A 24,480-nucleotide genomic window follows, 5' to 3' on the forward strand; every position below is an offset into this window, starting at 1 on the left:
TCTTAATTAGGACCAAAGCAGATGACCTCATCAAGCAGTGGTAAACAAATACCGGAACAAAAGGATTGTGTTTCCATTCCCTTTAGTGAGGGAAACAGGCCGATCAGCCTGTCGTGTCCAAGCAAACTATCAAACACACATTTACACTTATCTACACTTATCCTTTTTTAGTTTAGTTGAGAGATACAGCGCGGAAACAGGCCCTTCGGCTCACTGAGTCTGCACCAGCCAGCGATCCCCGCAAATTAACACTACCCTACAAACCCTGGGGACAATTTACATTTATACCGAGCCAATTAACCTACAAACCTGTACATCTTTGGAGTGTGGGAGGAAACTGAAGATCTCGGAGAAAGCCCACACGGTCACGGGGAGGATGTACAAACTCCATACAGACAGCTCCCGTAGTCGGGATCGAACCCTCGTCTCTGGCGCTGAAAGCACTGTCAGGCAACAACTCTACCGCTGCACCACCATGCCGCCCTTAGAACTCTGGCAGTGACTAAGTTAACCACCCCCCTGTCCTAATTTTTTAATTCTCCCCACGTTCCCATCAACTCTCCCTGAAGAGTTTGCGCAGATTCTACCACTCACCTAAACGCTATGGGCAATTTACAGTAGTTATTTAACATAGGATAGAGAACAGTATACATAGAAACATAGAAAATAGGTGCAGAGGTAGGCCATTCGGCCCTTCGAGCCTGCACCGCCATTCAATATGATCATGGCTGATCATCCAACTCAGTATCCTGTACCTGCCATCTCTCCATACCCCCTGATCCCTTTAGCCACAAGGGCCACATCTAAATCCCTCTTAAATATAGCCAATGAACTGGACTCAACTACCTTCTGTGGCAGAGAATTCCAGAGATTCACCACTCTCTGTGTGAAAAATGTTTTCCTCATCTCGGTCCTAAAAGATTTCCCCCTTATCCTTAAACTGTGACCCCTTGCTCTGGACTTACCCAACATCGGGAACAATCTTCCTGCATCCTGCAGTATAGTGCAAACCTACCAAACTAAACATAGTTTGGCAATGGGAGGAAACCAGAGCATGAGGAGGTGACCCACACATTTACATGGAGAATGCCCAATCCCACACAGACAGCACCTGAGACCAGGATTCATCTGGGATTGCTGGAGCACTGAGTCAGCAGCTCATCTAGCTGCACCCCTGTGCCATCAAAACATTTCATTGGCTTTAAAGCTTTCTGAGCCACAGTAGGATACAATAGACAATAGGTGCAGGAGTTGGCCATTTGACCCTTCAAGCCTGATAGTGTTATAAAAATGCAAATCTTAATTGCTTTGCTTCTCTCCCTGTTGGCAGTAATTCAATAAGGGAAGGCATTGCAGCCCCCAGCTCACCATGGGCAGTGAATCAGAGTGCGGTCAAGAGGATGGGTGGCATATTCTCATGTGTTGGTAATGCCGGTAAACCTGGCCATTACACCATTATAGAGGAAACAACCAACCCATCTCTCCTGGACTGAGGCTTGTGCTCAATCTCCCACCCACTGACGAGGTTCCTCAGAGACCAAATGGGAGTCAGAAGAACATAAAGTGTTCTGATGGCCTGAAACATATAGAAGAATGAATAACATTGACTAACACTTCAGTACAGTGTCTCCCTGTTTTTCTCCACAGGATCTTGAGAAAGCACTTCAAGAAGACCTCAGTGGGAACGTATTAAAGACACTATTGGCTATGTTAGATCAGCCCAGCTACTTTGATGCCAAGTTGCTGAACAAGGCAATGAAAGGAGCTGGAACAGATGAAGATATCCTCATCGAACTTCTCTGCACACGAGCTAATTCAGTATGTTTGATTCTGAGAATATTATTGATAGCATAAACATATTTTGACTGCGGTCATTAAAAGGTATTCCCAAGTAGAAAGAGCTGAAAAATTAGATCATGCAGCAAGGAAGCTGATTTGACCCATCAGGCCCATGCTGCCTCTTTAAGTGGGATCTCCAGGTAGTCCCATACTTTAGTCTCTTCCCATTTTCCTTCAACACAAGTTGGCAATTGGTAGATATGGATATTCGAGATTCTGGAGTGATGATGAATTTGGGGCTAGGATGAACAAAGGTCAGGGGATTGGGGTAGTGGGGGATGGTGGGTGGGATTGGGTGGTGTGACCGATACATGTTGAGGTTTGGGGTGGGAACAGTGCCATTTGAGAGGGGAGGGTGGCATAAAGGATGGAAGCAAAGGACAGGAGCAAAATCGTAAAATAATACATTTACTATTTACATGGTTACCACAAAGTGAACTCTTCCGCACACATGCAAACACATTTATACACACGCACACACACACACGAACACACACTTAAGAATTCACATACACACAGAGAAAAACCACACACAAATACACACACACACACATGCACAAATACACAGATAAGAATACACAGATCATACACCTGTAGGATCTTAATTCAGCAGAATGCTGTTACAACCCTTTTATCCACTCTCACCCCCACATTTTGGGAAATGTTGCCAAAGGATTGTGGCACAGGAAATGAAGTCATTGGGAGCATGTCAGGCGTGAAAATCGTGTCAGGCATACAAATGGGACACATACCCTTAAATGCACAATTGAAAATCTGTAATTATAAACCGGTTATTGCATTTCCCTCAGGGAAAACCAACTTAATTGTGCAGATGCGCACAACATTCTGCAATAGAATTTTGAGACAACTGTACCTCTGTGTTTGCACTCTGTGTGCTGCTAAAATGAGATTTCCTGTCACAAGACTGTAATTTGGAGAAAGAATAATAATGCTAAACTTAGACATTTGATCCAAGCTGGGAGTCGGAGGGGCTGTTGTTATGGGTGGGGTGGGAAGTGGGGGGGTCATCATTAGAGACTTTCCAGGAGCAAAATCACAAAAGAATACATTTACTACTTGCTGAGTTACCACGAAGTGAACACTTCCTCACACAATCACACTTATACACATAAAAATACAGACACACACACACTAAAATAGGCACAGACCCAGACATACACCTATATATACACACAGAGACAGAAACACACACAAAAACATGAACAACCACAAATATATAGAAAGTACACACACATGCCTAAACACAAATGCACATGCAAATATAAATGCACGCACATACATACACGTGCACAAATATGGGGACACACACACATGCATGCACATACATTTTCCTCCTGCATTCATTTTATTTTCTTCGAGTTGCTCGCCATTTTTTTTCACTGTCCTTGGCCTCCCACATCCTCAGTCTTTATTTCATAATTTCTGCGATCTATAATGACACCTGAAACATGCATCCTTAGTTCAGTTTTGTCTAAACAAAACTTGTGATGTGTGTGTGTATACACATTTACTATTTACTAATTCTAATTTATTTTTCAGCAAATTATTGCCACAAAAGAAGCATACAAACAACGTAAGTAGTTAGTAATAAATAAGTCAACAAATGCTTTATGAATTAGAAAGAGTACTTATTACAAATGTATTAAGAATACAAGCCTCCTCCGCCATTCATCGGGATTATGGCAAATCTATCTCAGCATCATTTTTTAAACCCAATTCTCAAATCTCCTGATTATCTTAACAACAATTTATGTTTTGAAAGAGTGGGTGGGTGGCAACTGAGCCTCCACTGGCCTCCGGGATAGAGAATTTAAAAAAAATCACCACCCTTTGAGTGAAGAAATTCCTCCTCATCTCAGCCCTAAACTGCCTCCTCTTTGTTCTCGGGTGGTACACAAAAATGCTGGAGAAACTCAGCGGGTGTGGCAGCATCTATGGGGCAAAGGAAATAGGCAACGTTTCGGGTCAAGTCCCTTCTTCAGACTGATGTGAGGATGGGGGGGGGGGGGCGGGAAGAAGAAAGGAAGAGGCAGAGAAGGAGAGGAGAAAGCAGGGACTACCTAAATTAGAGAAGTCAATGTTCATACCGCTGGGGTGCAAACTGCCCAAGCAAAATATGAGGTGCTGCTCCTCCAATTTACGGTGGTCCTCACTCTGGCCAAGGAGGCGGCCCAGGACAGAAAGGTCGGATTCGGAATGGGAGGGGGAGTTGAAGTGCTGAGCGACAAAAATGCTGGAGAAACTCAGCGGGTGAGGCAGCATCTATGGAGCGTAGGAAATAGGCAATGTTTTGTCAAGAATGCTGGAGAAACTAGGGTCACCCCTTTATTCTCAGTCGGTGACCCTTGGTTCGAGACATCTCTTTAAGGGTACAAACCCTCTCTGCATCCAGCCTGTTGAACTTTGTAAGAATTTCTGAAGTGTCAATGAAACCTTCAATGCAACATTTGTCATGTTTTGTTAATTTAGCCTATCACGAAGCACAGAAAAAAATGGAGACAAGTATTTGGACTATTGAGGAGTCAAGGGATTTGAGGATCAGACAAGAAACTTCAGCTGAGATCAGATTGCCATGGCATAAATAAACAGCAGAGCTAGACACAAAATGCTTGAGTAACTCTGGAGAAAAAGGATGGGTGATGTTTCAGGTTGTGGCCTCCAGAGATGCTGCCAGACCTGCTGAGTTACTCCAGTACTTTGTATCTATCTTTGATATAAAAAAGCACCTGCAGTTCCTTGTTTCTACATTTAAACTGCAGAGCTGGCTTGAGAGCTGTTTTAATCTACAATTTGAGAGGGAGAAAGGAAAATCGGAAATGTCAGTATTGCAGTTGAGCAAAGGGGACTATTGAGCCATGAGGGAAGAGCTGGCCAAAGTTGACTGGAAAGCTACCCTAGCAGGGATGACAGTGGAACAACAATGGCAGGTATTTCTTGGAATAATACAGAAGGTGCAGGATCAGTTCATTCCAAAGAGGAAGAAAGATTCTAAGGGAAGTAAGAGTCGACCGTGGCTGACAAGGGAAGTCGACAGTATAAAAATAAAAGAGAAGTACAACATAGCAAAGATGAGCGGGAAGCCAGAGGATTGGGAAACTTTTAAAGTGCAACAAAATATAACTAAAAAGACAACACGGATAAAAGATGAGGTACGACGCTAAGCTAGCCAAGAATATAGAGGATAGTAAAAGCTACTTTAGGTGTGTGAAGAGGAAAAGACTAGTTAAGCCAAATGTGGGTCCCTTGAAGACAGAAACAGGTGAGTTTATTATGAGGAACAAAGAAATGGCAGACGAGTTGAACAGGTACTTTGGATCTGTCTTCACTAAGGAAGACACAAACAATCTCCCAGATGTACTAGTGGCCAGAGGACCTAGGGTGACGGAGGAACTGAAGGAAATTCACTTTAGGCAGGAAATGTAAGTGTAATATTAATATGACATGCAAGGTGTCAGGCTGTCTGTCACAACATACAGCCCCGATAACCCATTATTTCCTTCAGTTAAATATTGGGTAGGTAGCACTATTTGTCATTTGCCACTCAAGTATTATGTTTGTTTACCTCACTGACTATTTCTTAACCCCCCTAAATTCCTATGACAGGTTGAATAGAAATGTTCCCAATCTCGTTGTTTTATTAATTGAACACATAGATGAACATCCTCAAGGAGTGTAATCAGATGGAAACTGATTCAGATGCAATGTTTAAGAGCTTGTTCAAATAAGGGGCATATTTAGAAGGAGTGACCGAGATACTTGCAGGGGAATGTGTGAGGAGGTTAGTATTTGTCTTTAGTTTTAGCTTGAACCAGGATTAAAGTTTAATATAATAATTGTGCTGATACTGTCACCAACCAACCACGTAATGAATATTATCCATTCCGGAGGTTTTATTTTTCTGATGCCATTTAAACTTCACTTGGATTTCAATCACATCAATGTAAAAGTAATTGGGAATGGGGAGCATTGGAACAAAAAATTTCCCTTGGTACATATTAACTGTAATATAATAATGTATGCATGTTGGTAGGTGCAATCAAAAACAAAGATCTTTTTATCATTGTTGTTTTATGAATACCACAGAAAATATTATGTACTCTCAAGATCACATTAAGTAGAATATTATTGCTTAAATATATATTGTTATTGGAATTTGCATTTCGGAAAAGTCCCAGCTGAGAGGAAAACATCAAAATACTGAAAATATTGGGGGTGAATATGACTTCAGGACAGTTTGTTAGGAAAATGAAGGAAATGGTAACAGAATACATACAGCTGAGTGAGTATAATTTTATGGATCAGAAATTATGTTCAACCAATTGATGACTTCTTTGACAAAGTAACTAGCATGTTAGATAACAAGGAAGCCAATGGATGTAGCAAATGTTGTTATCCAAAATTTGCTCCGCGAAGTGCCCCATAAAAGATTACCGCATGAGATAAGCACCGGTGGACTTGAACGTAATATGTTAAGTCCAGGTGGTCAGATATGGGGCTTTATGTGTGGGCCAGATATATTGTCAGTGCAGAGGGGCGAGGAGCAAGGCCAAGTGTGCATCCAGTCAAGGTCTAGAATAGTACTAGGTGTGCAGTCAATGCTGGGACAATGGGAGTGTTCAGCACTGGGAACCTAAGCAGGTAAGCAATGATCAGTGTAGAATAGGGGGGCAGGTGTAAAGCTGGACTCAGGGTCAGGAATGAGAGAAGGTATGCAACTGGAGTCAGGGTGAGGAGCAGTACCAGGTGTGCAGTGAGACCCAGGTTGGTCAACATGGGCCAAATGCTTGATTATAATCTGATTTCCATACATGAATATACTAAGATCTTTCATGTGCTGCACCTGTTGATCAGAGCCTAGCTCTACTGTGGAATGTAATTAGGAATGTAATTTAGCCTAACTTTATTCATAGCTAATCCAATTTAAAGCATAAATATTGCATTCAAGTGTAAGTTAAAAGACTCGCGACAGTATGCACCAGACTGCACAATTTACAGCTGAAAATGCAAAAGCTCCATACCATGGAAGGGGGACCACCACCCCCTCACACCCCCACCCCACCTTCCCACCCCCCCCCTCTCCCACCCCCACCCCCACCCCCCCCTCCTACCCCCACCCCCCTGTCGCTACGCTCCCTCGGGCTTGGTCTCTCTCAATTTCTCACTCCCCACTCTCACCCAATGTTGGCAGTCCCTGCAGATATTGGTGCACACCAATATCATTTCCCAGGTAGGAACTTTAAGTTTCCAGGAAACTCACTGCATCATCTACAGCGCAGAATTTGCTTAGGTTGCTCAGGAAGAAAAACTGATTTGCCACAGTCTTAGTGCAGATTTTAAATGATTGATGCATCCTCATGCCCCAGCACAGGGAAAAGCACTTGCTTGCAATTCTCCCACAGGCCCCCAGGTGGAGTGTGTTGTTTGATGTTTGAACATCAGCCAGCACATAACGAAGAACACTTCAAAACATTGCCTTGGCTTCCTGTGCAACGGTCTGCATGGGCTGTTGGGGCCTAAGTTTAATTTCTCAGCCAGAAGATTGTATAAGGCATTGGTGATGCCATCGTTGGAGTATTGTGTTCAGTTTTGGTCATCCGACTATAGGAAAGATGTTGTTAATCTAGAAGGAGTGCAGAGAAGATGTACAAGGATGTTTGTTGGACGTGAGGGCTTGAGCTTTAGGGAGAGGTTGGGCAGCCTAGGACTTCATTCCTTGGACCGCAGGAGGATGAGGGGTGATCTTATAGAAGTGTATGAGGGGACTAGATAGAGTAGATGCACAGAGTATTTTACCCAGAGTTGGGTAATCATGAACCAGAGGATGTAGGTTTAAAGTGAGAGAGGAATGATTTAATAGGAGCCCGAGGGGCAAGTTTTTCCACGCAGTCTGATTTGTATATGGAAAAAGATGCCAGAGAAGATAGTTGAAGCAGGTACTATAATAACATTTAAATGACATTTGGACAGGTACACAGATAGGAAAGATTTAGAGGGCAGGGCCGGCCCTAGGCCGATTGGACCGATTTTTCCAAATTGGGCCCCGCGCCCAAGGCGGGCCTCGCGTTAATTTTCCGTATTTCAAATGGAAATACAAATAAAGATTAAGAATAAAACATTCTCCATACGGATTTTTCTACAAAACGAACATGGATAACAAACGATGTGTTAACTGCTACTGTAACACTTGTAAACAGCCAGTAGTTAGCAAGTAGTTAAACAATGCATCGATCCGCATTCCTCAGTAAATGCGTTAAATTGTGTCACTCTCTGCCGCCGGAGCAGACCCGGGGGGGGGGGGAAAGTGGGGGGTTGGAAGTCTACAGGGCGGCAAGCCCCAGCACCGCAGCGCTCAGGCTGTGATTATTCAACGCTAAACGCCGGGAGCGGGCAGGCGGGCCGTGTGTGAGTGGGAGTGGGGGGTGGGGGGTTTACACTATACTGTGAAATATTGCACATTCTGACTAGACGACGATTTTCTTGCCGTTTTTGTTGTTTCCATTGTCGTTATTATTTATCTGGTACGTTGAAGCTCCGCTCAGGCAGCGAGCCTGAAATTTTGTTGAATGTATTTACAATGACAATAAATGTATTGTTATTATTGTACTCGGGGGCACAGGCAACTTGTTGCCAGAACTGTCAACCAGTGCAGTTGCCCGTGAGCCACAAGATAATTTTTCTACAAACTTTTAGAGTTAAAACTCCCTATATAATACCAGAAAAGTGCCTCCTTTGACTAACATGGACTCCTAGAGCAGTGGAAGGTAGACATTCCCATAATCTAGCCCATCCTCACCTGTAGGTCAATCTTGTCTCGCAGAGCCTTATAACTGCTGGTTCCTAGTCATCATTCACTCTTGCATCCTACAGGGTCCCAGTTGCCATCATTAATCATGACATTCTTTTATGTTGCTGGATTTTCCCTTTCAATTCTGCAATTTGTTTTTTGATTATTTTCACACTATCTCTGTTCATAATTTTGGCTCTGTAGAATTCTAAAAACAATTGTTGCGCTTCCTTTTTTTCCCCTTTGCCCCTTGTCTTCCTTTCCATCGCTCACACTCCCTATCCCATGCCTGGCACAGCTGGATATCTGCCATCAGCTCGCATTGGAAAGACTTGACAATATTTTTACCCTTCTCTATATCCCTGATCCCTTAAATTTCCTTTCGCCTAATTCACTCAGTGGTTGAGCAAATAATTCATCCCCTTCTTCAAACCCCACGCATTTTCAATCATCGTTTGATTCAGTGTAATTTTAACATCTGGTTGATGTAGTTTTTTTTTTTTTTAAAGATACAGTACATTACAATAAATAGTTTCAAGCATACCCGGTACCAAACGCACGAACATTAAGGTGGTTACTGATGTTACAAACGGTTATAATTGAATATAATTTCAAAGTGAAATAGGAGATTTGCGTGGAAAGAATATTTAACCAGAATATGGTGAGGTCGCTGCAAAATGCTCACTTAAAACAATACGCCGTCAACTCAGGATTGTTTCTTAGCCCTCTGACAGGTGTTTCAATCTCACCTCGTAGCTCGCTGTTAATCGATTTATAGCTATTAATTTTCATTCCTGGTCCATATCAAACTTCTCCAAATGCAAACGCTTCAAGTTACGCTTCTTGTGTGTTGGTAAGGGGGGGGGGGGGGGATGCTAGGCTAAAATACCATATATTTGCATTTATATAGCAATCCTGCTGCGAGATTTTTGTCGAAAGTTGTATTTTATTTCAAAGTGGGAATTGGAAGACAGAGATGCTACACAGAGATTTTGATAAGAAGGAAACGTTACAGCAGCTGAGTAAAATATCGGTCAAATGATAGGTTCAGTGAAGATTGGGCGGGGGGGATTGGGGGTGGGGGGGGGGAAAGTATCTATAGCTTGGGGCTTGCCTAAATGAGTACCGAGATGGATTATCATTCCACACCAAATTTCTTAGACAATAATACTTTTTATGCAATTATCACAATAGTTTGTTGGATATGGATCAACGGACTCTGTATGGTACATGCTCGTAAATGTACATGTTCTTCTTTAAGTACTGTTGTTTCTGGGATGGGGTGACTGATTATAAATAACCTACATTCTATATTTTGTCATAATGTGGCTGAAACAATGGCATATTTTGTGATATTTATTGAGATAGACAGATACAACTGAGTTTGGGCAAGATATTACCTTGCAACATTCTGTATGTCTGATAGATATTGTGAAATGGAACTCAGAAATTATGGGAGGATTACAAAAACTACAATTCAAAGGTAATGAATATACAGAGTATTCTTATTTCCATCATGAACATACAATAGTGATATGGGGCACCAGGTCCTACTACGGTAAACTCACGAGCTACTACGGTATGACTATGTGTTAAAAAGTATCACATTTTTACATCCTGAGTATATTTTACATGTGGACATTTTTCAACATGTTGAAAAATCTTCATGAGTTACCACGTTTCCCGAGTACCTGCCGTTAGCGCTAAGAAATGGCATGTTGGCCTTTATAACAAGAGGAATCAAATATAGGAGCAAAGAGGTCCTTCTGCAGTTGTACAGAACCCTAGTGAGACCACACCTGGAGTATTGTGTGCAGTTTTGGTCCCCTAATTTGAGGAAGGACATTCTTGCTATTGAGGGAGCACAGCGTAGGTTTACAAGGTTAATTCCCGGGATGGCGGGACTGTCATATGCTGAGAGAATGGAGCAGCTGGGCTTGTACACTCTGGAGTTTAGAAGGATGAGAGGGAATCTCATTGAAACATATAAGATTGTCAAGGGTTTGGACACGCTAGAGGCAGGAAACATGTTCCCGATGTTGGGGGGCAGTCCAAGGGGGGAGGCCGAAGGTTAGGTTATTAGCCAAGAAAGATAGACTTTGTTATCCCTCAGTACAGCAACATCAAGAACGATGTTACTGTACTGAGATATAGCCAAGTCTATCCCTCATTGCTAGCAGCTGATGGGAAGCGGCTGTAAAGTGGTGTAATAGTAGCAGCATGGCCCAGATGATGAGGAACGTTGTCGATGGCCTGAGGCAGTGCCTAGTGTAGATGCTTTCCAATTTAATGCATTTAAATGCATTAGCGCTACTGTGAACTCCCGAAGATAGCGACGGTAAGGGAATCCCCGATCGGAGGGGAATCCCTGACCTCGCGGAGGCTGTACCTGTAAATACCGGGGAGGCCTTCATGGAGTCTGGAATCGAGGCCGTCAGGCAGGACTACAAGTAAGACTGAGCCTAGGGGACTTTGGCCCCCTCTCCCTACCATCCTACTAGCCAACGTACAGTCACTAGAAAACAAAGTGGAGGACTTAAGGGCAAGGCTGCTTTACCAAAGGGAGCTGAGGGAATGCTCTGTGTTCTGTTTCACAGAGACATGGCTCACCCCCAGCTCCCCACACTCAGCAGTCCAGCCTGAAGGTTTCTCCATCCACCGTATTGACTGTACACTGGCATCTGGGAAAGGGAGAGGAGGGGGCGTCTGCCTCATGGTCAACTCAGCGTGGTGCTCAGACCTGGCTGCCCTATCCAACTCCTGCTCTCCACACCTCGAACATCTGGCGGTGAAGTGCCGTCCCTTCTACCTACCGAGGGAATTCACCTCCATCATCCTGACCGTGGTCTACATCCCTCCCCAGGCAGACGTCCGTCTGGCACTGGAGGAGCAGCACGCCATGGTCAACAAGCACCAGACGACTTACCCCGAGGCATTTACCACCGTAGCCGGGGACTCCAACAAAGCCAACCTGAAGAAATCGCTCCCTAAATTCCACCAACATGTCTCCTGCAGCACCAGAGGATCAAACACCCTTGACCACTGCTACACCACCATCAAAGATGCCTATCGCTCTATCCCTCGTCCTCACTCCGGAAAATCCGACCATTCAGCGGTGCTGCTTCTTCCTGTTGCAATGTTCAAGGTCTCGGTAACGGACCTGAATGAATACGCCACAGTCGTTACAGACTTCATAAGGAAATGTGTGGAGGACTGCGTTCCAACAAAAACCTTCCAAGTGTTTCCAAACCAGAAGCCTTGGATGAACCATGAGATCTGCATTCTTCTGAAGACCAGATCCCGGGCATTCAGGTCTGGCAATGCAGAGGTCTATAAGACGTCCAAATACGACCTTGGTAAGGCCATCAAAAAGGCCATAAGGGACTTCTGCTCTAAGCTGGAGGATGAGACGGATGTTCGGCAACTGTGGCAGGGCTTGAATGACATCATCTCCTACAAGGCAAAATCAGGAGGCAGCTCAAACGACAGTGAAGCATCACTCCCTGACGAGCTCAATGCATTCTACACACGGTTCGATAGGGAGAATGCTGATGTGCCTTCCCGAGCCTCTATTCGCCCTGACGGTGTTACAGTCATAGTCACAGAGGCCGACGTCAAAAGATCCTTCCGGGGGTGAATCCTCGGAAAGCGCCTGGACCTGATGGTATACCCGGCCGTGTTCTAAAAACCTGTGCGGACCAACTAGTGTGACTTTTTAACGGACATTTTCAACCTCGCACTTCTGAGGTCTGAGGTTCCCACCTGCTTTAAGAGGGCATCAATTATACCATTACCCAGGAAGAGCAAGGTGACGTGCCTCAATGACTATCGACCTGTGGCACTAACGTCTGTGGTGATGAAGTGCTTTGAGAGGTTGCATATGGTGCACACAACTCCTACCTCGACAAGAACCTCGACCAACTACAGTTCGCATACCGCCACAACAGTTTGATTTGATTTGATTTAATTTATTGTCATTGTCTTCAATTAAGAGACAACAAAATTATTTTTCCCAAAGTTCCCCACTGTGAAGGAAGGAACCAAAGTCCAGTCAACCTCCTCACTGATGTTCCCCAATGTTCACCCGTGGTCGGGGCCTCCCGAGCCCTCCGCAGTTGCCGCTGCGGGCGGCCCGAAGCTCAAGCCCTCTCGCCGGGAACGATGGAACCCCGACGTCGAATGGGAGGACATCCTCAGCTGCCTGGACCTCTGAATCAGCCACCTCCCACCGAAGTCCGCGGCTCCCGATGTCCACAGGCCGTGCTGGGCGGAGATTCGCGCTGGCGAACCCTGGCAAAGGGTCCCAGGACTCCGCGATGTCGAGGTCAGCACCGCCCGCGTCGGGAGCTCCACACCCACAGTTCCGCGATGTTGGAGCAGCGGCCCAACACTCCGGAGCTCCAAGCGGCAATCCCAGGTAAGGCCTCGCCCGCTCCGCGATGTTTCCAGCGCCTCGCCGCCGCTGCTGAAGCTCTGGACCAGTCCGGCAGGAAAGGCCTCGCCAATCTAGCTAGTAGGCCGCGAAGAGGGGGGCGAGGGCGCGACTCAGTTAACAGTCACATCCTCGTCAGGAAGTGACTGAAGGACGGTTCCCCCTTACCATACCCTCTTCCCCCCACATAAAATACTGGAAAAAAAACAAAAAAAACACACTTTAAACAACAAAAAAACAAAAGACAACCAGACTGTGGGCGGAGGCAGTTAGTAACAGCGCCACCGGATGTCCGAGAGGTCAACGGTAGATGCAATTTCACTAGCTCTCCACTCCGCACTGGACCACGTGGACAATAAAAACACCTATGTCAGGCTGTTGTTTATAGACTACCGCTCAGCATTTAATACGATCATCCCTTCCAAACTGGTTACCAAGCTCATGGAACTGGGCCTCTGCGCATCCCTCTGCAATTGGATCCTCGACTTCCTCATCCACAGACCACAGTCTGTTCGAATTGGAGGAACCACTTCATCCTCAGTAACAATTAGTACGGGAGCACCTCAAGGCTGCGCGCTCATCCCCCCTGCTTTACTCATTCTATACCCATGACTGCGTAGCCGGTCATAGTGCGAACTCCATCATCAAGTACGCCGTTGACACCACTGTGGTTGGACAAATCAGATGGGGACGAGTCGGAGTATAGAAGTGAGATCGGCCGACTGACCAAATGGTGCCAGCACAACAACCTGGCTCTCAACATCAGTAAGACCAAGGATCTGATTGTGGACTTTAGTAGGGGAAGGATGAGGACCCACAATCCTGTTTATATCAACAGGACGATAGTGGAGAGGGTCAATAACTTCAAATTCCTGGGCGTGCATATTTCAGACGATCTTTCCTGGACCCAGCACACTGATGCAATTGTAAAGAAGGCACATCAGCGACTCTACTTCCTGAGAAGATTACGGAGATTTGGCATGTGGAAGAGGATTCTCCTAAACTTCTACAGGTGCACGGTAGAGAACATTCTGACTGGTTGCATCGTGGCCTGGTTCGGCAACTTGAATGTCCAGGAGCAAAAAAGACTACAAAAAGTTGTGACCACTGCCCAGTCCATCACCGGCTTTGACCTCCCCACCGTCGAAGGGATCTATCACAGCGGCTGCCTCAAAAAGGCAGCCAAAATCATCAAGGACCCACACCATCCTGGCCACACATTTATCTCAACACTGCCATCAGGAAGAAGGTACAGGAGCCTGAAGACTGTAACGTCCAGGTTCAGGAACAGCTCCTTCCCCACAGCCATCAGGCTTTTAAACACAATGAATAAGCTATGAGCTCTGAACTGCAAAAGACTATATTATTATTTGTTATTTGCACTATATTTGTTATTTATTGAACTTTTTCTTTTTTTTCCCCGTTATATACAATGTTTACATATTCACATATTCATTGTCCCATCTGGGACATATAACAATAAAACACTCTTGACTCTTCACAATAAAGTGTTTCCAGTTTTGTCAAGTTATTACCGGTCTCTGTTACATTGTGAGAGAACACTCTCGTGTTTCTAACCTTGGAAACTAGGAAAGTTTGGATGCACGCTGGACCCGGGTGGACTGTACAAGAAAGCATAATCTGACCACTAAATTTCCCTCACTCAGTATCCGTCGTATCAGATTTAGACTCAATGGTAAATATGATCCCTCTGTTATGTGCAGTGTTCTCGTCTGAACTGGTTAATGATATTCAAGGTGACACAAATGGAACTCTACAGAAGTTGCTGATCTCACTGCTTGAGGTAAGAACTGATAAACCAATCAATGCTCTCTTAAAAAGTACAAAAGAATATACTGAAAGCCAATGTACTTGTTTCTCTCAACGTTGTTATTTAAAATATCTGGTAAATGTACAACTAACAAGAAGATTTGTAAAATGAATCAATTTTGTCTTACCTAATATGAAACTAATATCCTGTTTAGTATTCATCCAATCCTTATTTGAAAAAGTTAGTTATGGAACAGAAGGAAAGTCTGTCAAAGTAAGAAAGGATGTAATTCAATCCTCTGTAGCCACACCAAACTAAAAAGGCCTCAAAAATTCAGTAAACAAGAGGGAGCATTAAAAATCAATCTGACCCAATTCAACCTCAGCAAATCCGAGGCCAATCTGACCTGACCAGGGCCAATCCAAATCCACCTGGTCTGTGACCAATCCAAACACAACCAATCCAAATTTGACTCAACCACAGCCAATCCAAACTGACCTGACCAAGACCATTCCAAACCCACCCGAGTTATGGTCAATCCAAACATGACCCAGTCATGGCCGATCCATATCCAACCCAACCACAGCCAAGCCAATCCAATCCAAACCAAACCTGACCTGTCTGAGGCCACTCTGAACACAATCCATGGAAGTCTCATCAACTCAATCCAAAAAACAGAGAACAACAGCTGTTCATTGAATAATAAATGACTTATCTAACCTTATTGACACCTGTTCAAATGCAGGCCAACCGTGAGGAGGGATTTGAGGTAAATCAAGACCTGGCTGAACAAGATGCCAAAAAACTATTTGAGGTAAATAAAACTGTGCCGGGTCCAAATCGTGCAAGAATGAAAGGATGTATTTGGAATAACCTTTTAAACGAAAAATAAAACTAATTTCTGTTTGCAGGCTGGAGAAAATCGTTGGGGCACAGATGAAGTGGCATTTACTAATGTTTTAACCAAGAGGAATTGTATGCAGCTGAGAGCTACCTTCAAAGCTTATGAGACAGTGAGTGTCATTTCGAACCACACGAGAACACAAACAAAATAGGTGCAGGAGTAGACCACTCAGCCCCTCAAGCCTGCCCTGCCATTCTGTATGATCATGGCTGATCTGCCCCTGACCTCAGCTGTATCATTCTGGTTTCATTTTATTTGATTGTTAATCTTGGATGTTGAGAGAGAATGGAGTCATGGACATTGACACATGAGCTTGGATCCAGTCCCTTCAGGAAATAAGTTTGTAAAGCGTACAACATTTCCCCATAAAATAGCTTTCGATTTTAGAATTTAAATTTGTATAAGAATATGTCAAGACAGGAAACGGCGTGCAGCTACTGGAAGCCTCGTAGCTCTGGCTGTAACTGGGCCTCAGCAGATGGATCCTGATATTTGATGCTTTGGGTCGAGACCCTTCATCTAACAGTCCAGATGAAGGGTCTTGAAATATTGACTATCCATTTCCCTCACGGATACTACAGTTAGACACAAAGTGCTAGATTAACTCAGCAGGTCAGGCAGCATCTCCAGAGAAAAAGGATGGGTGACTTTTTGGGTCAGGACCCTTCATCAGACTGAAGAATACTGAAGAAGTCTTCAGTCTGAAGAAGGGGCCCAACCCAAAATGTTACCCATCCTTTTTCTCCAGAAATGCTGCCCGACCTGTTGAGTTACTCCAGCACTTTGTGTCTATTTTTGGTATAAACCAGCATCTGCAGTTCCTTGCTTCTACATTCCCTCAGAGATGCTGCTTGGCCCATTGTCTTCCCCCTGCAGCACTCCTTTCTTCAACCTAGATTTCAGCATCTGCTGTCCCTGGTGCCATTATGGCTGATCTTCAAGCTCAACTCCATTTTCCTGCACCCTCACCACATCCCTTAACATCCAGAAAAACACAACCATGAAGTCTCTTCTTCTTGGTTTCTTGGTCCTCCAAAATATTCCAAATGGAATTTAAACTGGAGGTGGTGAAGGGAGGACTTAAGCCAGAAAGGGTTATTTGGAAGAATGAGCTACCTTAAATTTAGTTGCATCTGGTTGGGTAACTATAGTAGGGTGTAGATTATTCCAGGCTTTAATTGTGCGGGGGAAGAACGAATTGCTGTACACATCTGTCTTTGTAGCTGGAATCACAAATTGGATCGAATGCCCTCGTCTGCTCCTAATTGGTTTGGGTTTGGTGTAGGTCTTGTAGTCTATGTCGAGCTGACCATTTAACATTTTGTAAAAACAGGTCAAACGGTGAGCTTCACGTCTGTCTTGGAGAGGGTTCCACCCCAGAGAATTCAGTAGTTTGGTGACACTCACTTCTCTCTCATAGGTGTTAATAACAAATCGAGCTGCCTGTCTTTGGACACGTTCGATGGAAGAAATGTTTTTATTTGTGTATGGGTCCCATGCTGCAACTGCGTAGTCCAAATGAGGTCTAACGAGGGTGAAGTATAGCTTCTCCTTGACAGCCTTCTGGCTCGAGAATTTGAATGATTCACTACCCTCCGAGTAAAAACATTCCCATATTAGTCCCAAATGGCCAACCCTTTAATCTCAAACTGTGCCTTCTAGTCCCAGACTCCTCATTCAGGGGAAGCATTCCACCAGCCAAGTCCTTGAAATATTTTGTAAGTTTTGATGAGATCTCCTCTTATCCCCTATGCAGTAGTAGGTTGATGTTCTCTAAGAATGCATTAGATTCCAACAGCACTTGTCAGACCAAGAATTCATTCAAGAGGTGGCATTTTCAACTATGCAGCATTTACTTTGTATTTCAGCACTCCCCCCCCACCCCCCCCCCCCCCCCCCCCCCCACCACCTCCAGTGCAAGGGTCAATCTGAATCGTACACTCTGATTTTTGCGTGGGAGTTTACCTCATGATCTTTTGTCGCAGAGATGAGAAAGTTACCTACTAACTCATGACTGACACCCTATAAGTAACCACGGGTGGATGAACAGGTGGAACTGGGACTACTACTGATCTCCCTCTTACTCCCACAGCTCCATGGCTCAGGCATCGAGGAGGTGATCAAAAAGGAAACATCTGGTGATATGGAAAAAGCTTATCTGACAATCGGTAAATTGTGAATTAATGATTAGTAATAAGTTTAGACTAAAAAAGTACACAAAGTGTTGGAGTAACTCAGTGGACAAGGCAGCATCTCTGGAGAATCTGAATAGCCGACGTTTCGGGTCGGGACCCTTCTTCAGAGTTGAAACAATGGGTACTGACCCAAAACATCATCTACAGTCTGAAGAAAGGTTCCATTCCGAAATGTCACCTATAGTCTGAAGAATGGTCCTGACCTGAAATGTTACCTATCCATGTTGTCCAGAGAAGCTGTTAATCCAGCACTTTATGTATTTTATTTGTAAAACCAGCTTGTGCAGTTCCTTGCTTCTCCAATTGGTTTTGGCTTTTATTAGAGCGCTAAGCCCAAAATTACATTTATATTCTCTTTTATAAATACTCCATGCTATGGGATACATCAATGTCACAAGCTCAATATGAGTGTCTAATAATGCAGAGGTTGCAGCAGCACAAGAGATGGAGAAGGAGGCCATTCAGCCCCTCAATCCTACCCATCATTCTCTTGGATCAGGCTATTCTGTAGTACAACCTCTCCCGTCTACCTTGGTCACCTAACTCTGAAGGTTTCTCCGAAATATAAATCCATCCATTGCATGAAAATGAAAGCGTCTTTGACCTTTGGCCTGTCCCACTTACGTGACTTTTTCTGCAACTACCGGCACCCGTCATAGGTCACCGAAAAATTTCAACATGTTGAAAATTCAGCGGCGACCTGAAAGACGCTACGACTCTTTGGGTGACTAGGAGACGACTCACGACCATACAGGCGACACCCTGGGCGACATGTCGCGGGGTGAAGCCTGTATGGTCATGAGTAGTCGCCCAAAGAGTCGTACCTTGTTCTGGTCGCCGCTGGATTTTCAACATGTTGAAAATTTTCGGCGACCTGTAACGATCTATGACGGGTGCCGGCAGACGCCGAAAAAGTCACATAAGTGGGACAGGCCATTAACCCTACTTCTCTCTTTATAGATGCTTCCCGACCTGCTGAGTGTGTTTGACATTTTCTGTTTTTATCATGCTTGCTTGGTTCCGCTGAGCAGCTGAGAATACCATCATATTAAGGATACAACAGAAAAATTCAAAGGCAGGGAAAGCAAAAAGTTGTAAATATTGGAAATTTAAAAGAAAATGCCAGAGATAGTCAGCAAGTTAGACATCTGTGGAAAGAGATATAGGGTCCACAGTTCAGTCTAACCCAAGTTCAAAGTTCACCTTATGTGGTCATGCTTTCCTTGTTACTTCAGAATAATTTATCCTTCACTGTGTCAACACAGACATATGATCAGAGGAAGTAGGATCGGGTACCAGAATGATTTGGAGATACTGTAACCTGTCAATTTTTCAAGCCAAGTGCCAAGTCTCTAGTGATAGCCATCACTATGATGACTAGTGATGCATAGTCATCACTATGCATGACATAGTCTTTGCATGTTCCACTTTAAGTTCATCTTTGGTGATTTTAACCTGGGCAGAATTAAAGGGCCTGTCCCATTTACGCAACCTTTTCGGCGAATGCCGGCACCCGTCATAGGTCGCCTAAAATTTTCAAGATGTTGAAAATTCACCGGTGACCAGAAAGACGCTACGACTCATTGGGTGACTAGGAGACCTCTCACGACCATACAGGCGACCCCTGGCGACCTCTCACGACCATACAGTCGACCCCCTGGGGAGATGCCCCCTGGTGACATGCCCCCTGGTGACACCCGCAACATGTAGCCAGGGGTTGCCTGTATGGTCGTGAGTAGTCTCCTAGTCACCCAAAGAGTCGTTGCGTCTTTCTCGTCGCCGCTGAATTTTCAACATGCTGAAAATTTTCTGCGACCTATGACGGGTGCCAGCATTCGCCGAAAAAGTCGCGTAAGTGGGACAGGCCCTTAACACACCCATAAACCCACAAATATGTCACAAAGAATTGACAGCACAAAATAAAATTTGATGGAAAGGAACATTGGAAAGAATGCAATGACAGGGCGGGGTGAGGTGGAGAGTGAGCGGGCGGCATTGTGGCACATTGTTAGCACTGCAACTTCGTAGCTCCAGAGGCTCAGGTTTTGATGTGTGGAGTTTGCACGTTCTCCCTGGAAGCATTTGGGTGCTTTCCTATGCGCTCTGATTTCCTGCCGTTTTTGAAAAGCAATTAATGGAACTACTATTTTTCTACAATTTTGTCTGTCGGCTCCGCCAGCTTTTGAAGTTTGCCCTGTGGTTTAGTTAGAACATTAACCATCAGCCAATGAAACCGTGCTCAGTATTGCTTTATTTTCCTTAACTAGTTCAATGTACCAAGGACTGCCAAGCCTATTTTGCAGAGGTGCTACATGGAGCGATGAAAGGTGTGGGGACAAGTGAGGACATATTGATTCGCATCCTGGTCTCTCGTTCAGAGGTAACACTGTGTTCAAACTTGGCTTTTTGTGTCTGGTTTCCAGTTAGGATGGAGAGTGGGGAAATGATTGGCAGTATCCTGAAGGTACAGGTATTTCTGCCATAACGTAGATTCCATGACGCATAGAGGATATAACGTGATTGATTAATTATGTAGCACTATTTGGTTATACTACAAATTGGTTATAATACAATGTTAATCTGGAACTAGCCTCACAGTAATAAAACACCTATGCTTCAGATAAAGCATAAAAATAACTTTAATTTGATACCTAATTCACTTTCATATCTTCAGTATTAAAAAAGTTATGGCCATTTTCATACTCGGAAATTAGAATCTTGTTCCCTATTGCTTTTCCATTAACTTAACACAACAGCTGTGATCGAGGACAGTCAATTGACATAAAAGCCCATAACTTTCTTAAAAATTAAGAGAAGAATTACATTTTCAGTTATTATAGATTGAAGCATTCTGAAACAAATATGATACATCTTACTTGGATAGCCTGAAAATAAAGTATACAATTAGTTAATTACCTAATTAAGTAGCTAATTACAAAATTAACCGTTGTGACGGAAATAGTAATAAACACCCAGACTGCCTTGAAAATTCAAAAATGTGATATTCTCAAGATCAGAACTTTAATAATATTGCAACGTTAAAACAAATAGTAAATACCCAACAAAAAATTCATATTCATCGGTGTCATCAAATCAATTAAATTTGTCTAAATTCAATTACTAAATCTAAACATCTATCCCATTCTTATGAAAAGACTAAAAATTCATGTTTAAATAGCCAAAGTATCCAAATAACAAACTGATCCAATTCACACAAGAATTCACAATATAAAATGATGTTTAAATCTCACTTTGTCATGAATTTCTATGCCAAATCGAAGGAATTGAATGTTTAATTCCCATAAATTTTACTCTGTTGGTTTATAGCACTGCAGCAGGCAAGGGCTGTTTTGCACAGACGTGTTCAAAATCCACAAACATCCACTCTCAAGATAATCAAAATCATTATTTTTTGCACAATCATGTCATAAGAACATCTAAATTATCTATATATTGTGTTATTATCTATCCATGATCAATATTTTCTATATATACACTTATAAAACTCTCTTGTTTTTAACATTGTACAAAAACAATTTCCCATAGCGCAACGATTTTTCGCCACCTTACTGTGCTGCAAGTGCATCAAGTTTTATTCCGATTGGTGAAATATTACAAATATTACAAATTGGTCGGTTATTCGCCGGGACGGCGACGCCCCTTTCGGCCCCGCTGTCAATCACCGGCGGGAGAATAAGGCTGAAGGAGCAGAGTGCGGGCGGGGGCTGCTGTGTTCCCGGGCGGGGGCTGCTGTGTTCCCGGGCGGGGGCGACAACTACCACGATGAGCCGGGTGCCGATGAGTGCAGCCGGGGCTGGGAGCCACTCAGTGTGACAGGCGCCTGGTCCTGGAGCCGGTGAGTGAGTCCGGAGCTGAGTCCTGGAGCCGATGAGTGCGGTCGGAGCTGGTGCCGCTGAGCCCACACACCCTACTCCCACCCCCCACCCTCCTCCCCACACCACACCCCACCCCTTCCACATACACACCCTCCGCAACCCACACAACCCCCCTCACCCTCACACACCCCCCTCCCCTACACACACACACCCTCTCCACACACACACCCTTCCTCCCCCACACACACACCCCTCCCTCCCCACACACCCCTCCCCCACACCTCCCCTCCCCACACATCCCCCTCCCCCACAGACACACCCTCCCCCACCCCCTTCCCCCACCTTCCCTCCCCCAAAACCCCCTCCCCCACATCACCCCTCCCCCACACACACCCTCCCTCCCCACACACACCCCTCCCCCACACACACACCCTCCCCCACCCCCTTCCCCACCTCCCCTCCCCCATAACCCCCTCCCCCACACCTCCCCTCCCCCACATCACCCCTCCCCCACACCCCCCTCCCCCACACTACCTCCCCCACACACACACTCCTCCACACCGCCCCATCCCCCCACCCCCCCTCCCACACTCCCACTTAGTCTAGTTTTCATACTAAAGATCTGACTAAAAACTTCCACAGTACATCGTTTTTAGTCAGATATATAGTATGAAAATATTGATCATGGATAGACAATTACACAAAATGTAGATAATTTAGATGTTCTTATGACAAGATTGTGCAAAAAATAATGGTTTTTATTATCTTTAGAGTGGAGTAAGATACAGAGATCGGATTGTGGCGGCCACCATGATTTTGCGCACAGTCAGACAGGACACGGCCGATATCGAGGCCTAAATAACATATTTTGGATCATCAGATTAAAATGAAATTACACCAAAAACTAGATAAGATCTTAAATAAACGGTCAACAGTACATACCTTTTGCTTTGTCCTGAACTTGCGATCCGTGATTCAAGGCATTTTAATCTGATGATTTTCATTCAGCGATTCGATAGTTAAACAACGTTTAAAAAAAACGCGAACGGGATCACAGAACAAAATTTCCTCATAAGCTTGTTTTACGAGGAAATCCCTCCCTGACAACCAACAAAAACCTGCATTTTAATAACCCCCCCCCCCCCCCCCCCATAGCCTCTCGAGTCGCACGCACGGGCAGTGAGCAGATCAAGAGCGCCACTGATGGTAGGAATTTGTAACAACGCAAGTAAATGGGCACCTGATGGTTAGCATGGATTTGAAGGGGCAAAGGGCTCGTTTCTGTGTTGTATGACTCTATCACTGTGATGTACGAGGGTCTCCTGCTGAAGATTCCATGGCAAATAAGTCCCCTCCTCACTCGTCCAAAACGTTACACAATCTATAAGACAATTGCCACTTTCCTGGGTAATTAGAGCTCAGCAACACTTCAAAGAAATCCACGTCATGCAACCCACAGCAACCCACATGACTGGGACAAAAACATCACCCTAGACTTTCACTCCCTCCTGCACTGGGGTTGCAGTGTGTACCATCCACAAGGTTCATTACCGTTTATTTGCCAGCACCTTCCTAACCTTTGACCTCCACCAACGGACGATGGCAGTGGTCACATGGGTCAGCATCATCTGCAGGTTCCCTCCAAGTCACACACAATCTTTACTGCACGATCACTGGATCTAAACCCCTGAACTCCCTCTCCACTGCACTGTGGAAGCACCATTGCCGAAATAACTTAAGAAAGTGGCACACCACCACTCTCTCAAAGGCAAGTAAGGGATGGGAAATGAATGCCAACCTTACCAGTGGCACCCAGAGTCCAAGAATGGAAAATACACATCATCTCCCTCCGCCCTCTCTCCACAGTCATGTTCCTCCACATAAGATGACTCTCACATTACAGGGAAGGTGACCCGCATCTCTTCATTCAACAGATTGATCTTCCGTCCATTAAGGAGAGTTATCAGAAGATGTACAAGAAACCTTTGGCTGATGAAATCAAGTCTGAGACTTCCGGACATTTCCAAAAAGTTCTGCTGGCCTTGGTAAAATAAGAACAGGTGGTCCTAATCGAAGCAACATGTTGTTCCAAATCGTGGTCTATTTGACATTCGAAGACTTATTTTTGCCTCTAGCATGGGCTCGAACCAGAATTTAAGGGAGCAATCTAATTCCTTCTGTCCTTCATGGTCTTGTGTGAAGTGAGGCCTGGCCGCCTGGCAACCATACATCAAGCAAATTAGAAATTAGAATACAGCATCACATGGGTATTAAACATATTCTTTAAGTCTGAGATTAAGGTTATTTTTAGAATTGCAGACCAAACTTTCCCCTGTAAAAGCTAAATGCAGATAACATGCTCCTTCTTTCACCTTGCCACCAATCAGAAGTTCAGTGGTACGAAGATCTGCTGGAGTATTTTTATGATGTATTCAATTCGTGGCATCCATAAACATGCAGCAATCTGCTGCTATATACCTGTCCTCTTTACATGTACAACATAGTTTTAATTTCAGTGCAATGCATTGTAATTAAAAGAAAATCCACATTAAAATTATTGGTTTTTGGTTTAGAGATACAGCGCCGAAACAGGTCTTTTGGCCGACCGAGTCCGTGCCCACCACGATCCCCATACGCGAGCACTATCTACACACAAGGGACAATTTACAATCTTTACCAATTAACCTACAAACCTGTG

The 24,480-nt window shown here is 44.4% G+C and overlaps 1 protein-coding gene across 1 annotated transcript in view; it reads left to right on the plus strand.

Annotated features, from left to right (window-relative positions):
* anxa13 (annexin A13) overlaps window positions 1–24,111 on the plus strand; it is a 35,968-nt gene extending 11,857 nt beyond the window's left edge. The window contains exons 4-11 of the mRNA XM_033019078.1: window positions 1,648–1,818; window positions 3,400–3,433; window positions 14,801–14,880; window positions 15,593–15,661; window positions 15,759–15,860; window positions 17,844–17,919; window positions 20,214–20,326; window positions 23,717–24,111. Coding sequence (XP_032874969.1) covers window positions 1,648–1,818; window positions 3,400–3,433; window positions 14,801–14,880; window positions 15,593–15,661; window positions 15,759–15,860; window positions 17,844–17,919; window positions 20,214–20,326; window positions 23,717–23,836 — 765 coding nt within the window. The 3' untranslated portion in view covers window positions 23,837–24,111. The remainder of the gene's footprint in view (window positions 1–1,647; window positions 1,819–3,399; window positions 3,434–14,800; window positions 14,881–15,592; window positions 15,662–15,758; window positions 15,861–17,843; window positions 17,920–20,213; window positions 20,327–23,716) is intronic.
* The last annotated feature ends 369 nt before the right edge of the window (window positions 24,112–24,480 follow it).

The sequence above is a fragment of the Amblyraja radiata genome, chromosome 4 (genome assembly GCF_010909765.2).
Source record: "Amblyraja radiata isolate CabotCenter1 chromosome 4, sAmbRad1.1.pri, whole genome shotgun sequence".
Taxonomy (NCBI): Eukaryota; Metazoa; Chordata; class Chondrichthyes; order Rajiformes; family Rajidae; genus Amblyraja; species Amblyraja radiata.